Source organism: Delphinapterus leucas, chromosome 1, assembly GCF_059928025.1.
Source record: "Delphinapterus leucas isolate spDelLeu-1000000601 "Yukka" chromosome 1, BTC_Dleu_Yukka2, whole genome shotgun sequence".
NCBI lineage: Eukaryota > Metazoa > Chordata > Mammalia > Artiodactyla > Monodontidae > Delphinapterus > Delphinapterus leucas.
Window position 1 is genome coordinate 94,751,197 of NC_143129.1, and position 16,991 is coordinate 94,768,187.

General features: G+C 48.1%; 1 protein-coding gene across 2 annotated transcripts in view; it reads right to left on the bottom strand.

Moving 5' to 3' along the window:
• The window catches only part of ELAPOR1 (endosome-lysosome associated apoptosis and autophagy regulator 1), a 74,250-nt gene that overhangs the window by 6,708 nt on the left and 50,551 nt on the right, over window positions 1-16,991 (bottom strand). For both annotated transcript variants that reach the window (XM_022584164.3, XM_089918541.1), the window contains exons 8-20: window positions 15,609-15,697; window positions 11,972-12,149; window positions 11,110-11,238; window positions 10,613-10,703; window positions 8,667-8,772; window positions 8,271-8,408; window positions 7,009-7,272; window positions 5,541-5,714; window positions 2,826-3,006; window positions 2,426-2,522; window positions 1,853-1,954; window positions 532-658; window positions 276-454 (exon numbers count right to left, since the gene is read on the bottom strand). In XM_022584164.3, coding sequence (XP_022439872.3) covers window positions 276-454; window positions 532-658; window positions 1,853-1,954; window positions 2,426-2,522; window positions 2,826-3,006; window positions 5,541-5,714; window positions 7,009-7,272; window positions 8,271-8,408; window positions 8,667-8,772; window positions 10,613-10,703; window positions 11,110-11,238; window positions 11,972-12,149; window positions 15,609-15,697 — 1,855 coding nt within the window. The remainder of the gene's footprint in view (window positions 1-275; window positions 455-531; window positions 659-1,852; window positions 1,955-2,425; window positions 2,523-2,825; window positions 3,007-5,540; window positions 5,715-7,008; window positions 7,273-8,270; window positions 8,409-8,666; window positions 8,773-10,612; window positions 10,704-11,109; window positions 11,239-11,971; window positions 12,150-15,608; window positions 15,698-16,991) is intronic.

A 16,991-nucleotide genomic window follows, 5' to 3' on the forward strand; every position in this document is an offset into this window, starting at 1 on the left:
TTATCATTAATAATAACAAATTAAGAATTCTCTTTGCTTTTCTTTTGAGAATCTAACAGCCCTTCACAGACTGCCATGTGATACCATCCCTGTTTAGGAGTCAGGATAACCAAGGCGTACACTGGATAAGTGGCTCAACACATCTCTGGCCAGAGTCACAGGGACTGTGGCCAATGCCAAAGAATAGCCCCATGAACTTATACTCTCAGATATGCTCTTCCCAGCTCAATGATCCAATCCTGGCCATCCCCAAACTGCAATACCCCATCATATACTTTTGATTCTTTTTCCAAAAGTAACAGGTCAAGACGGTGAGCAGGATAGCAGTGCAGGTGCCTGCAGAGATGCCCACTTTCAGCCAGAAGTCTATCGTTTTGCAGATGGTGACTTTCTGCTCAGGCAGGGAGATGCCACGCGAGCACAGCTTTGGTTCTCGCCACACATAAGTAGTCTTCTATCGGGGAGAAAAACAAGGAACTCAGATATCACATTCCCTTGTCTCCTGGGAAGTCCCCAAGCAGAGACACCTACCTGGATCCCGGCCACGCAGCTGCTGACGATAGCGTGGTAGTCAGCAGCTGAGCAGAGTGGGCAAGCGGCCACGCTCTCCCACAGGAAGTGGAAGTTACAGCCATCACAGGTCCCATCGGAGCATGTGCTAGCAGAGCAGAAAGGAGACATGAGCGCACACTCGCAGGACTGCTGGGAAGATCTGGCTGGAGTCCTGGCATCTCATAACTTGCCTGATCTGTCCTCTCCTTGCCAAACTGTTAGCTCCTTCAGGATCCTTCCAACTAGTCCTTAACCCAGGTATCGCTCTCCAATTTCCCTGATGATAAGAGGCCTTTCTGGCCTTCACCAGGGCTCCCACCCTCTGCCCGTTTGTTTCTGCTGACATCCGATGAGAACTAATGTAAGCTGTCTGAGCTCTAGCATAGCTGCCCAACTAACCCCTCAGAAGCTCCTGTCCAACCCATGGACATGTGACATTTTGCAAAAGTCACATGCAGCTTCCTGCAGAGGGTGGAGGTGGGGGCAGGGTTCAGGAATGAACTTCAGGTCACTGCTATCTGCAGTGTACTTTACTGTAACGTTTGCAACAAGAATAGTGATCTTACACTTTGACACCACTGCTGGGTCAAAATGTGCTGCTGGGCTCCCCATCTCCCTGATCAGTTGTTGTCTAGGAGCAGCATTTCCCAAACCATCTTCCTCAAGACTGGTACCCCTCAAGATGTTAGTGTTATGTGAAAAAAAGGAAGGTTGGCGGGGGAAGGGTACTGTAATCAAATTAGTTCAGGAGTCCTCAATTTAGTGCACTCAGCTATTAAACTCAGAATAGGGTCTTCCAGCTGTAGAGAGATTCCTAGGATTCCCTAAACCTTTACTAATCCTAATGATAATAGGAAGTAACCACATCTGAGAAAGACATCTGGGGAAGTCCTCAAGTCTCATTATCTCATTTAATTCTCATAACAGCCCCCTGAGGGAATTTATTACTATCCCCATTTTACAAATAAGGAAGAAGAGGCCTAGAGAAGATAAGAACTGTATCCATAACAGAGCTGGTAAGTGGAGGAGGGGAATCGAATCTGGCTCTCAGCCCCAGCAGTTCGTCACTTTGCTAGGCAGCTGCCCCTATAATGGTCTGTGAGTGTGAGGGTAGCTTTGACTCTTCCTTCTGCTCCATTCTTGACATCTAAAGACTGAGGGTTTGGAGCCATGACTGTGTCCCCAAGAACCCATGAATGGATCTCACATGGTTTGCTCTTTTGCTCTTTTGCAGTACTCTTTGTTTGGTTCTTGGGACGTTATGAGGCCAAGGGAGGGAGACTTTGTTACATCCCTTTACCTTGGCAGCGACAGACTTCCAGGAGCAGGTTTCAGCAGACTGCATCTGACGCGGATGGTGGTTGATCTCCCAGAACTGCAGGACTGGGTCACATCATTGGACCTGCAGAGAAAGCAGCCCCCATGGGGGAACGAGTCACTCATCTGTGTCATTGGAGAGCCACTAAGTAAAGTCAACATGGAACGGTTCCCTCACTGGGGAAGTCTGGACTTGGGCTGTGGCCTGACACACAGGAGAGTGTTGGGGTCAGGGAGATCTGGTCAAGGGGAAATGCACTGGTCTAGGAAAGGCTAGCAGATGCACAACACTGGAGCCTCCCTTAGGCAGGAAGGGTAGTCCACCACAGGTCATCCAGTATTCCTCCCTGCCACCAGAGGCAGACCTGCCCCAGGAATACCCAAGAAGCTAGGATGGGGAAATCCCAGCCTTTAGTGCTCATTGCTGGGCAGGTCTGCTAGACCTTGGAAGTGGTCTGGCTTGATAAGTAGTAGGTGGCTAGAGAGGGAGGGACGCCACAGAGATTGCGGAGGAGCCCTGGGTTTCACTTGCATTAGCCTGGCCTCTCATTTTCACCTATAAAAGAAGATCACGTCCGGTATTCCCAAGGGCTCCGGGTGGAAAAGTTCAGCTGGGGAGGTGATTCCGTCCAGAGTCATATCTGTTGTCACCCCTGCCAAATTAGAGCTCCTAATTAGTCCTCACTAGTAGCATTTAGCTGGCAACCACTTCTGTTCTTTCAATACCTGTCCACATCCCACCTTCCTTCATCTCATCACATCCTTGAGTGGCTCGTGAAAGGGTGAAACAAAGGTTTGTCAGTGGCCGCAGGGGCATTTCGTACCCCAGGATGGAATATAGGAAACAGAGGTCGGGAGGTTGGGCCCCTCGACTGGGGCCTTTTACCTCAGAGCATGGTAGGCTCACTCTCACTTACAGACATGCTCAGAGAGGCGAGAGCAACTGTGTTACTCACCGATAAGCCGATCTGCGAGGCTAACAGGCTGCGAGGACACTCCGGCCTTGTAGCCTGTCACCTCCGGGGGAATGATGACCGCCTGGCACACGTAGGCTGTGATGGATTTGGAGAAACCTGACTCACCCTCAGGAATCCGGAGGTCAGTGACATTGTCGGTGCACACGGACATTTTCTTACCCTGGGCAGGGGGATGTGGGGAGGAAGTAGGAAGGAATGAGTGATCACAGAAGAACTCCCAGAAGGGAACAGGGAACAGTTTTTCCGTGTCTAAAATTTCAGCTTTCTAAGAGTGTGTTGCAGTGGAACGATTCATCCCAGTTCTAATTACAAGACAGATTTTAAATGATAAAAAAGTTAAGAATAAGGCCTAGGTGTCCTAGTTTCCAGAACTCTGGTTCAGGGATCCCCAGTCTTTTGTTTCCTTGGAGTCACCTGGGAGCCCTATATAAGCAGTGCTGTGAAGATAGCAACTGATTTGGAGATCTAATCTACCAGCCCACCAGTTAAGGGCCTTCCTTATCCTAGTCAGTTTTCTAGGCAGATACTGAAATGTGTAACTAATCCCATGAAATTTATCTGGACCTCTGGCCTGCTTCCCATTCCCTTTCTGTGTCTTCCTTGGAGCTGTGATTCTACCATACTTACTTTGGAAGCACCTTCCAGAGTGTCCTGGGGGTTAAAACAGACCCCATGACCAGCTCTCTCCCTGCCTTGAGGTAGGACATCTTAGGATCTACTGGACCCTATTCCGTTTAAAAATATTTATCAGGCTTCCTTGGTGGCGCAGTGGTTGAGAGTCCGCCTGCCGATGCAGGGGACGCGGGTTCGTACCCTGGTCCGGGAAGATCCCACATGCCGCGGAGCGGCTGGGCCCGTGAGCCATGACCGCTGAGCCTGCGCGTCCGGAGCCTGTGCTCCGCAACGGGAGAGGCCACAGCAGTGAGAGGCCCGCGTACCGCAAAAAAATAAATAAATAAAATATTTATCAACAGAAGAAAGATTGCTTCTCCTCCAGTCTTTAACAACCCATACTGTATAGAATAGAACTCTGGAAGATGGAGGGAATTGAAACTCCTTCCTCGAGATTTTGTAATAGAAGAGATATTGAGATACTGTTCCTTTAAAAATTCTTCAAATTTGGGCTTCCCTGGTGGCGCAGTAGTTGAGAATCTGCCTGCCAATGCAGGGGACACGGGTTCAAACCCTGGTCTGGGAAGATCCCACATGCCGCAGAGCAACTGGGCCCGTGAGCCACAGCTACTGAGCCTGCGCGCCTGGAGCCTGTGCTCTGCAACAAGAGAGGCCGCGACAGTGAGAGGCCCGCGCACTGCAATGAAGAGCGGCCCCCGCTCGCGGCAACTAGAGAAAGCCCTTGCACAGAAATGAAGACCCAACACAGCCAATAAATAAATAATTCTTCAAATTTATGAAATATGAATATATAACATGTTTGCTAATATAAGATCATTTGTTCAATATTTTAAATTTAAGTGGACCAAGCATTTAGAATGTAGGGTTTTCAATATGATAAATTTTATTACAAATAGAGCTAAGTTGCTAAATCTGGTATCTCAGTTTATTTTCAAGATTGTAAGAAATAGGTAAAGAACATGAGAACAGAAAGGAACCTTTAGCTTATATAAGAATAAGGGAGCAAAGAAAAGAAAACTCACAGACTCCGCAAATTCCCATCTTCTCTCTCCCAACTCAATGACTGAAACTTTTGCTGCATGGGGCTTGCTTTAATCAGTCTCAATTCCTGAGTTATCACTGTCACTTCTGAGGCTTTAACTTCTTCAAAGACTTCTTAAAAACAAGATAGAGACATCTGTCTCTAATCTTTCACAGATTAGTTTATTTCTTGGCATGTTCTCTCTATAAACAAAAATCAACTTTTTTGCATGCTGCAGAAGTTGGGTAGAAGCTGTGTGGTATAAAGACCTAACTTCCACACACAGTCACAGGCTAAATGCTCAAGACGCTTTTTATTTTGCAACATTTGAAATTAACTTTCCAACTGCTAATCCTGGCCTGTTTGTAATTTAGTCAAGTGCAGTAGTGGTGTGATTATCCTTTACATTTCTGCCTTTGAATTTTGCATCCAAAATATTTGCAGCAGCCTGAAATGCTGATGGTAACATGTACTGTCAGCAAAGATACATGTAGATGAAATAAAGAGTCATTTATTTTATTCAGCCTCTAGAAAATGAAAGGCAAGTGTCATGATTACTGAAGACTGCTTTCTTAAGGAAAAATAATCTTTCTCCTGCATAGTTTTTTTTTTAATTGAAGTATAGTTGATGTATGTGCATAGTTTTTATATAATCATTTTGAGAGAATAAAGGTCAGGGAGGAGTAAATGTACACCTTATTTTATTTAAAAAAATTTTTTTGGCTGCACCACACGGCTTGTGGGATTTCAGTTCCCCAACCAGGGATGGAACCCGGGCCCTGGCAGTGAAAGCACAGAGTCCTAACCACTGGACCGCCAGGGAATTCCCTACACCTTATTTTAAACACGCTCGTTTTCCTAAATGTTTATAATCCAGATGATTTGATTTTAGAGGAGAAAGTCCTCAGGGAGAATAATAATCATTAAAATACCTTTGAATCTCCCCAGTCCTCTGCGATCTGAACCTCCCGTGTCCTCTGGCCTCTGATCTGCTGGTGCCCCCTTTCTGTTCTCACATGGTCAGTACCTGCACAGCTTACCTGGTTTCCGCAGAGACTGAAGGTAAAGTGGTGGAAATATTTCAGCCCTTTGGAAGTGAAGCTTGGCCCTCCAGCCAGAGAGGCGGTGTTTTCCAAAGCCAAGAAGTTGTAGTCAAAAGTCCTGGTCGGAGTGCTGACTGAGAAGGTACAGTCATTGTAGCACAGGGAGTGGATCTGAGGGGAAAGGGGTCCATCAGGCCGGCTGTGCAGGCAGGGCCTTGAGGAGGCCCCACGGAGAGTGGCAGTCACTCTCCCCAGCCTGGTCCAGCCCACGCAGGGTGAGAGAAGAGGAAGTATGGATTAGGAGTGGGCATTAAAAGATGCAAAACAGGGGCTAGTGTGGTTTATGTACATCTTGCCATTCAATTATTAGCACATATATGATGTACAAACCCAAACCTCTTATTTTTCAGTAGGTAGTTGGGTCAGATTCTGTAGCCTCGTTCCTATGCCTAGATTATAAAACTCTCTCAAGACACGAGATAGCCCTTCTTACTTTCAAGCAAAAGACAACAAGGTGCTAACTGGAAGAAGGGTGTCCAAGATGGCAGAAGAGAAGCTACAAGCCTGGTCCCCCTCCCCCATTTAAAACTCACTGAACCCCAGATTACTTTTTCCCAGGCTCTCTGTAGGAAACTGAGCCATAAACCCCTTTCTTGCTCATTTTAAGGTCCCCAGGCAGCAGTGGCCTTACACAACTGTCAATCCCTCCCATGGCAGCAGAGGGAGCCCTGGGGGAGGAATTTTGTGGCAAAAGTCCAGGGTGCCCCAAAGAGGTTGCCAGGGGTCTGCAGAATTGATGCACTTATTGCACAGCTAAACTGAGCAGCATCTGCAGACTGTGTAAACAATATCTTACAAATGTGTGTCCATGTGGTTGTGATTAGTAAAATTCAAGTTCACTTAAAAGCATTAATGAATAACTAAGAGCTTTTGGTCATAGTATTTTCTTAGATTCAGGAAGTGCATGGGGGAAACAGCACTGCTGCTCCACTTTAGAAGAAACCCCTGGGAAAGGAGACAGCAATATGCCAATTAACCATATGTCCCAGCAAAGGTGGGTTACCCTCCCCACAAAGAGGAGGCAAATTCCCGTGATAACAGGCTGGACTGAAGTAGGCTGAATTTGAGCCACAAGTCCCACTACTCCTTCCCTTCAGGTCTCTGCACAGATGTCAAATAACCCTCTGGACCAGATGGTCACAGATCTCCCTTACCCATCCCCTGAAGATGAGACTCGCTCATGACTGAGGCCCAGACCCTGAAAACCAACCACTACAGCTAAGAACTCTCCATCTATGGTCATAGCCTGGATGGGTGTCCTCTAGGATGCCAACCTGGGAGTATACTAGGGGCGGGGGGCGGTCCTTGGGTATTAGCCCCTCAAGAACCCCACCTAGGACCCGGCACCCTCTGAGGTGGCCCATTCAGAGGGCCAAGGTTAGGATGTACGGCCAACTGCTAGCACCTTGTTGCTCTTGGTTCCTGGACCGCAGGTCATGCAGGCCTGGGCGCCATAAGGCTGGTGGGCTTTCAGGATTGTATTAGGGGGGCAGGAACGGCAGGTTCCTGAATCCCGATCAATATAGTAGCCAGCAGGACAAGAGGTGCAGGAGGAGCCTATGTCAGAGGCTTCCAGGGCACAAGGACGGCAGTAGGAAGCCACGCCATCCATGACATTGGTGACATTGATGGAGTAGATCTTGGCGACATCATTGGTGTACTTTCTTCCCTGGAAACAGAGACAAGAGGAGAGTGGGCCAAGTTCTGAGCAGTAGCAATTGAGTGCTCTGGAAATAGTAAGAGTATGACTTAATATTTTTTATCATGTGATACTTGAGAAAAATCTTTAGAAACATCCTATTCTTTTTACTCACTTAACAGTAACTCTTTATGTACATTTTGTGTCATTTTAAAATAAGACTGAACAACTTAAATGACATATAAAAATATTAAGTACCGTGGGGAAATATGCAGTAGATACTCATATTTTTTTAAAAAGCAGTTTTTTTCCTTATAAAAGAAAAAAAAGTATTTGTGGAGAAATAAAGACTGTATAGGAGATACTTCATATGTTAACTGGGTTATCTCTGGGTAGTAGGATTATGGGGGATTTTCTTCTTTTTGCTTATTTCTATCTTTTAAGTTTTCTCGCAATGAACCTACATTATTTTGAGTTAAGAAAATACAACAAAACCGGAGTTATTATTATTAAAAACAAGAGCAGGGGCTTCCCTGGTGGCGCAGTGGTTGAGAGTCTGCCTGCCGATGCAGGGGACGTGGGTTCGTGCCCCGGTCCGGGAGGATCCCACATGCCGTGGAGCGGCTGGGCCCGTGAGCCATGGCCGCTGAGCCGGCGCGTCCGGAGCCTGTGCTCCGCAACGGGAGAGGCCACGGCGGTGAGAGGCCCGCGTACCGCAAAAAAAAAAAAAAAAAAAAAATAGAGCAGGACTGAACAGGGTATACCAGGTCAGGAACCACTCAGGGCAGGTCTGCTGAGGAGGGACAGGTAATTTTAAGAGTTTAGAGTGTCATTTTCCCCTGGAAGTCATTTGGCTAAGGCTAGATGCTCCTCAGGGGCTGGAATAGGCGTTCTTTGCTTGACTCCTTAGGAGTCTTCTAATCCCTGGATTCTGAAGCCCAACCTCATACTTAAGCTAATGCAGGAATCCTTCCAGGTTCAGAGGTCTCTTCTGGGCGCTGAGCATCTGAGTAAGGGGAGGAGCTTACTGTCTCATGAAAAGAGGTTCTCTGGAAGGCCCAGGTGAAGCTCATGGTAGCGTTCTCCTCGATGATGTAGGTATAGGACTGTTTGCCTTTGGAACCTCTCCACGTCTCCACGGGACTGTTGGTCCTAGAATTCATACCCTGAACCCAAGACAGATAAGTGAAGAAGGCATGATGGCTGGGTGGCTGGTAGGGAGAGGATGCCCATACCGCTGCCATCCTGGGGGCCATCACAGTGGGTTAGACCCATATTAAACGGTGCAGTCCCTGACAGACAGGCCCTTCCTCTGCGAAATCACTGTAAGCAAGGGTGTCAGTTATGTTGATACCCCGACAGGACAGAGGGGCCAACCCTCCCAATAGTCCCTGGAAGCCCCAAAGCAGGCAAAGAAAACGTACCACCATGAAGTAGAGCTCGCAGTTCACAGAACAGATGGTCTCAAAGACAAACGTGATCCTGGCCACCTCTTTATTCTCTGTGTCTGCCATCACTGACTGTGGAGGTCTGTGGGGCAGAAATCAAAAGTCGGTTCCAGAGGCAGACAGTGCTTATTGAAGAGCCCAGATGGCAGCAAAGGGTCTGCTGGGGGACAGGATTAAGTTCTGAGTATGTTGGAAAGAGCATAGACTAAGTCCAATTCTGCCACCCTAGCTGTGTGAACTTGACCTAGACAAACTATAGTTTCCTCATCTGTAAAACGGAGGTTATAATCTTTCTTATTTACCTCCCATCATTGTGGTAAGATCCGAAGGCATAACAGATGTGGAAGTGCTTTGTAAAATGCTGTATAGCCTCACAAGCAGAGTGTGGTCTCCAGACCCACTGAATCAGAATCTGTGCATTAACATGATGCCCAGGTGACTCATATGCACGTTAAAGTTTGAGAATCATCACTCATAAGATGTCAATTGTCTGCATTCGCTCAGCAGCTCTCTCCTAGGGATAGTGGGGTTTTGCCTGGATCGAATTAGCAGGTACTTCAACTTGTTTCTTTCTTTTTTTTTTTTTTTTTTTGCCATACGCGGGCCTCTCACTGTTGTGGCCTCTCCCGCTTCGGAGCACAGGCTCCGGACGCACAAGCTCAGCGGCCATGGCTCACGGGCCCAGCCGCTCCGCGGCATGTGGGATCTTCCCGGACCGGGGCACGAACCCGCATCCCCTGCATCGGCAGGCGGACTCTCAACCACTGCGCCACCAGGGAAGCCCTCAACTTGTTTCTTTAACAAGGTTCTCAGGCTGGTCCTTCTTTGGAGAAAGAGATAGCCATGCCCGATGGATGGGGATGGCGGGGGGGGGATAAGTGGGGTGAGGAAGTGCTTTACTGCTATAATCATATTTGCAAATTGAAAAGTACTTTGGGGAGTGTTACCTCCCAAAAGTCTAAAAAGTTTGCTTACCTCATAAACATGGGATATAGCTGTTCGGCTCTGAGTAATGTAAATTAAGGGAAGGGAAACCTTTTGAGCAACCGCTGTGGCTGAGCACTGTGCCAGGGATGGAAAGGAGGGAGCTTGAAGGAGGGAATGGAGAAGCCAAATTTGCAACTGGGATGCCGATTCAGTGGTTCCCCCTGACCTCTAAAGCACATATAGGCAGAAGAGTTCACTTTGGCTTTGGAAATCCATTTATGGCTTTTCTTTTGGCTTTGGCCATTTGCTTGAATTCTGAGGACCTCCAGTTCCTGGCTCCTCCCTACACAGTGGTGCTAACCGATGGGCTGGAAGAATCATCTCAATCTGAGTTAGTCCAAAATCACAGACTGTCAATCCCTCTTGTTTTACAGACAAGGAGCCTAAAGCCTATAGGGGCACAATGGCTTTCCCAAGTTCACCTAGCCAGTAAGTGGCAAAGCTCAAGTGCCCTATCTCCCAGTCCCGTGTTCTTTGCACCGTACCACCCTGCCTGTATTTTTTTTAATGGCAAACAAATTGCTTATTATCCTAGGTCTTCTTGGGATATGGGGATAAATATGATAAGAACAATCCCTCCCAAGCTTCTTGCCCCAAATAAAGATGAACTGTCTATGGGCACCCCTGGCCCTATTTTTTACAGGTTTTTAAAATCTTATCTGATGCTGTGAGGAGGAGGAATTCAAGTAGCATGTGGCCAAATGATAGAAGAAGCTAGACGGGATGAGAGAGCAGTAGGTAATCAGCATGGGCAGCAACTAAGAATGAGTGTTAGCATTCAGGTTAACTTTATCAGACCATAACCATGATCTCCTCTGTTCTGAACTGACACTTCCACAAGCCAGAAGCCCTCTCCTCTACAACAGTCCTAGCTATGTGGGACCTGGATGTGGCCAAGGGTGGTGTGGGCTTCCCTTTAGCTTTGTACTCCTCACCTAAATCCTGGCACAACCAGAGTGAGAATCATGAAGTCATTGTCTGAGGCTCCAACAGCTGTATAAATATGATCACCAGCCACCTCCCAGCCTGGAAAAGGAGAGAGAAGAGTTAATGCCCAGTGGTCTTGGGTGCAGGGCAAATGTGCACCCCGATGACACTCTGGAAGAGAGATAACACCGTCCTTTGAGGCGTTCAGAATCACCGCCAAACAAACCATGTTACTTCTCTGGCTACTTTGGTCAAAGTCTCTGAAACTCTCAGAGCACGGCCTTTGGAGTGTGTACACATTGTTTCTAGTTCTGTTTCTGTCTCCAAAACAAAGGCTTGGCAGAATATATATTATATCCATGGGCAGTGGAGCATGCAGGGGAGTGCATGGCATGATTAGCTCATTTTTCTCCAGACATCCCTATTATGAAGAAACGTGAGGTGGGAAGAGCCCCTGTGGCAGTGCAGCGAGCTGAAAACTCACAGTCAGGAGGGAGGCAGTTACCTGTCATGCCCTTGTACTCAAAGTTGATCCCACTGAGGACGGTCGTTTCCATGTTCGTGGGCAGCGTGTTCCACCATTTGTATTCGAATCCCACGGCAGGTTCGGTCCCCGCTGGGCAGTGGCTACAATCTGGGGGAGCCGTAAGATCCACGCATTCAGCAGGAAGGCCACAGCCACCCTTACTGGAGCTGCTGTCACACAGACAAGTGGCAACAGGGGTGGGCAGCCCAACAGGAGTGGTGCTGAGCACCGTTGCACAGTGACATCAAGCTGACTTGAAAGCATTCTGACAATGTTATTTAAAAAACTCAGGGCGTAAACACTGACCCTTCATTCTCATATTCCAATTAGGCTACTGGCCCATCAAATTATTCATTTTAAAGCTTAAACATATCCTCTGGTCTGGCACATATAGTTAATATTGTTTGTCACATTGTTATCCTCAAATGCCTTCACATTCATAGGTATACAAATCCCCCCAACTCCCTTTTTGCAGAGTGGCTTACAAATTCTGATTGTGTCAATGTGGCCATCCCAGCTCCCTAAACCTTCTAGGTAGCGTCCCTGCCACGTGCTGGAAGCCTTTGGTGTGAGGATTGGGTCCTTTCAGGCCTGAGTCACATTCAAAGTTGGAATGAGGAGGAAGGCTGGCAGTTCTCAAGTATGACTCGGACCTACAGACAGGGCCCATCCTGACCTCTCTTCTCCTGAGTATAGTCCTCAGAGGTGGCCTGGCCCTTCCTGCCTCCCTTGGAAGGACAGAGCCCGTGTTCAGCTGACACTGGGAGTGCCCACATGACCCACCCATGTGGGTGGCGTGGGAACGGACGCAAGGCAGGGAGTGGGGTGGGGGAGGGGTTACCGGAGCCATTGGAATAAGAGCCATAAGGGCAGGGCTCGCAGGTGCTGCTGTTGGTCTTGAAGAAACCAGGGTTGCAGGGTGGGCAGCGGGTCTTCACGCCAGAGGCGGGCAGCTTCACTGCCCCCTCCAGATCCTCACTGCAGATTTTCGGCTGGGCCCATTTGTACATGAGCTGTGTCTGCAGAAACAAAGCACGACTCAGCCTTCCTGTGTGGGATTATCTTCAGGAATTTACCTTGAGAGTGGGGGGATTCTGGGCTCCAGTGAAAGCTCCACCAAGGTGGGGCACTTTGTTTTGGTCACCAATATATCCCAGGCCCGTCGCCTAGTGCCTGGTACATGGTCATGCTCAATAAATACCTGCTGAATGAATGTTAACTGAATGAAGAGGGATAGACCTAATGAGGACTCATGTGTCAGATGGAATGGGGGGACCGGTTGCCTCCAGAGAAAGCTCTGATTCCAGTGTAGAATCTTATTCCTACCAACGTCACAGGAAAAGCCGCCGGTGAAAATCCCAGAACACGAAAAGGCATGGAGTAGAGGTGGCTTATGTAACCCCTGGGGGGAAGAGAGGTTGGCTGAGGTGTCCCAGTTTGTCTTCCAAGTGTTTTCTTTGCCTTTTCACTTAATTCAGTAGGCACCTATAGCAAGTCTAATAGATCCATGTGACTCAGAGACGAAGGACGTGGCCCCTGCCCTCAAGGAGCTCACCGTCTAGCAAGGGCACCAAGCACATAATAACAATCCCCATGGGGGTATGGACACTACGTTCTCTGGGACATCCAGGCAAGAGGAACGATGTCGGTTAAAGAACACAGACTTCCAGTTATAAGATCAGTAAGTTCTGGGTATCTAAGGTACAGGCGATTAGAGTTAATAATACTGTATTATATACTTGAGAGCTGCTGAGAGAGTAGATATTAAACATTCTCACCACAGAAAAGAAATGGTAATTATGTGACCTGATGGAGCTGTTAGCTAGCTCTATGGTGGTCATCATCTTGCAGTATGTAAGTGTATAAAATCAATACATTGTACACCTTAAACTTACACGATGTTATGTGTCAGTTATATCTCAAAAAAACCAGGGGAAAAAGGCAAGAGGAAAGGTCAGCCACCAAGTCAGTGGACAAGAGAAGCATTGTATCTGTCACTTATTAGGGTCGTCCCTAGTCTTTTGATGGAGAAATTGTATGGAGAAGAGGAGATGAATTACAGGAGGCCTTGGTGAATCAGGGGTGAGGTTGGGCAGCGTGAAGCTTCCCGTGTGGCCCTCGGGCAAGTCAGAAACAAAAGGATTGCATTGAGGTGATGATGCAAATGCTCTGTGTAGCATACCATACATGTGAAAAGGTGGGTGAATAAAGCATCGGTCCATTTTATTAAGGATAAGAAATGACAGGGTCTTAAAAGGGTCCCATGCTGCCTGCATTGAAGGTGAGCCCTGAGACAGACAACTCTTCTCCCTGCTCAGCTCAGCCTTTCTCCCTGTGAAGAGCAGCCAGTGACCAGAGACCTGGACTAGTGCTCTAACCTTATCTCAACTGGCTTGTCTCCTTGGGTCTCATAGAGAGAAAGGTCTGGGGAGCTGGTGGACTGATTTAGGCCATCTCTTGGAGCAGCATACTCAGCAGCCCCAGTGGATCGGCCGTCCTGGTCCCTGAGAAAGCACTGAGGCACAGCAAAGGCCATAAAGGCAATAATAGGAGTCCCTTGATTTTAAAATACAGCTTAGAAAACAAAATCCCGAGCAGAACCAGTGTGGGCCTGAGGGCTGAGGCTTCTGTAAAGCACTCCTGGTGACTGCATATCCGTGTGCACTCCTCACCATGTATACTCCAGGGCTCCTCCCTGAGCTGTGCTTTGGTGGGGCTGCAAGGTGCAAGCACTGGCTCTGGCCCCACTCAGCATCTAAAGACCCTCAAGGTGATCAGGGGAGGGCAGGCACCCAGGCTTGCAGGCATCAGAGCACACTACGGATCTTGAATGCCTTGGTCTAAGCCGGGAGGGGAAAGAGTGGGGCAGAAGGAAGCAAAGACAGCCACAATCGGCCACATGTATATGCCCTGGAGGGAGAAGAGGGGCAGGATTGTCCTCATTTAATCAGTGGGTCAACTGAGGCCAAGGAAATGACAGTAATTTTTACAAGGTCATGCAGAACACCAGACACTACAGAACTGGGTCTAAGGTGCAACTGACAAGATATATCATTTCGCCTGGCTGCTAGGGAAGGGGATTTTGCTCGAAACGTGAGAGTGGGGTGGGGCAGTGCGGGGGCAGTAAGAGATGACTATAGAAACAATCACCGTAAAGGATTGGACTTTATCCCATGCTTAATTAGCAAAAAGAGGATTCGGCCAGCCAACCAGCCAGGAAACATTTATACATCCTAATAGCCAAGCATATGCTTAGCGCTGAATGATGCAGAATTCCCCACTCCTATTTCCTGAGAGGGTCTGATTTAGGGATATAGGCAGCAGTTCATTCAGAATGTCTAATCTGAGACAGATCCCTCCACTTGTGCCCTTGAGCCATCCCTGCTCATTTACTGTTGTTCCTCGAAGTCATCAGGCACACACCTGCCCCCTCTACACATGCTGCACGCCCCCTGCCTGGAGAGCTCCCCTTCACCTCACTCAGATCTCTGCTCAAATGTCACCTCCTCAAGAGAGGTCATCCTTACCCTCTCTAAAATAGCTCTGTCATCCTTTATCTCCCAATCCTCTTTTATGTTTTTCTTCCTACCACTTACCACCATCAGACGTATTACTATACACCCATTTGTTGTCTGTCTGTTGTCTCTCCCTCCGCTTGCTCCCCAACAGGAATTAAGCTCCACGAGAGTAGACGTTCCCTTGGTTTTGTGAGCTGCTGCACACCTAGCGCCCAGCACAGTGGCTGGTTGTACGTGTGAACAAATGACCTCCTCTGAAACACCTTCCCTGCTCGCCACCCCCCGTCCTGGTCACTCCTCTTCTGGGTTCCCCCAGTGCCCTGCACACCGTCAGGCCCATCTTCCTTGTCCCTGCCCTCCCCCACAGGACTGTGAGCCTCTGAGGGCAGGAGCCCGTCTTGCTCAGCTCTGATTCCCCAGCTGGAGCACAGGGCCAGGCGCAACAGCTGATGCTCAAAAAATGCCTATTGACTCAACGGCAGAGCAGACTACAAAGGAAAGTCTTTCTGAGGCAGAAAGCCTGGGGGGAAAGAGGGAGCCAGCAGAGACAGAACAAGTCAGGCCATTCTCCAGTGAGCCAGGAAGTAGGAATCATCCCCTTTGCCAGCCCACAAGGGCAGCGCCGAGGGGACAAGTCTGATGAGTTCCGTGAAGAAATAAGTACGCGTGGACAGGCAGCCATTGCCCAGGGGGTGAAGCAAATGTTAGAAACCAAGGAAAAGAAAATGAAGGTGTTTTTCAAAACAGAGCATATGTGAATAAGCAGCAGAACAAATGTGGCAAAAACAGCTTCTGACCTGAAAATAAATGAGGCCATCTCGTTTTACTTCCCCACAGGCCCCAGGGTCACTGCAGAGGTCTGTGGGGTTTTCTGGGGTGCCAGCTTCACTGGCCGCTGGAGGTCCGGATCTGGCAAAGCCCAAGGAGCAGGCAAAGGGGCCCCATGACCGTGCTACCCACCTCTCCACTGGCATCACAGGCCGTGTGAGTGTAGAAGTAATCTTTGTCTGTGCAGGCTGGCCGCACTCTGCAGGTGGAGGATCCTTTTTCTAAATGGCAGATGAAAGGACAAATATTTGAAGTTAAAAAAGCAGAGCTCTTGACCACTTGCTTACGATGCTATAACGCCCAAGACCTTGGGGTGAGGCACAACACAGACACTGCAGAAAGTAGACAATCCTGCACACCCACCTTCCCTTTGCCTGAGCAGCAACATTTTCGGTCCCTAAATCCCTGCTCAGATACACCCTTTGCGCCTCTCCCTGGTGCTGATGAGAAACAACTGGGCCTGCCCTGTGGAGCAGGGCATGGAGAGGTGGACTGGCCAAAGGACCAGCAAGGAGGGAGGTAGCCAGAAGGAGCATCTTGCAGGTTTACCACCAATTCCCTGGAACTCGCCATCTTCCAGGTGCCTCAGAACCCTGACTGTGCAGGTGGTTTTTCTACTCCTGAAGGGTTGAAGCAAAACATAGGAAAGCTAGGACAGTGCTTCATCCTCTTACTCCAATTCTGTCTCTGAATTGTCTCTTAATATACGCCTAGAATGAAGGGCTTCCACCTCTGTACTTCCCCTTCTCCATGCAACGATCCTACGCAAATAAGGTGACGGTTTAATCCAACTCTTCCCACTTTCCCCACCCCCAGGCCTCACAGCACTCTCTAAGCTTTGACCTGAACTTAATGAAAAATTTTATTATCATTTTTACTTACTTTACTCTCTGTATGTTCTTTTTTTTAAAAAAACTATTTATGTATTTATTTATTTCGGCTGCACCAGGTCTTAGTTGTGGCATGTTTAGTTGCAGCATGCGAGCTTCTTAGTTGCAGAATGCAAACTCGTAGTTGCGGCATGAGACCTTGTAGTTGCAGCATGAGAACTCATAGTTGCAGCATGAGAACTCATAGTTGTGGCATGCATGTGGGCTCTAGTTCCCCGACCAGGGATCGAACCCAGGCCCCCTGAATTGGGAGTGTGGAGTCTTATCCACTGCACCACCAGGCAAGCCCTTCTATATATTCTTCTTATATCTAGGTTAGTTCTGCTTTAACATTATGAACCCCTGGATAGCAAGAACTATTTCAATGAATCCCTCTTTAAAGCAATAGATTTCACCTTTTTTGAATTACAAACCCTTTTGAGAATTTGAAAAAAAGACCAGTTTCCTGTATCCTGAAAAATATACATACTTCCTGCAAATAATTTTTTTTAATTTCCAGGAGATTTACTTTCTCCAGAATAAAAACCACTGCTTTACAGAGTGCCAGTACAATAACGCTTACTACTACTGTCACCACTATTTCTAATATGACTACTGTGTTACCTGCAGGTAAGCAGGTGATAAC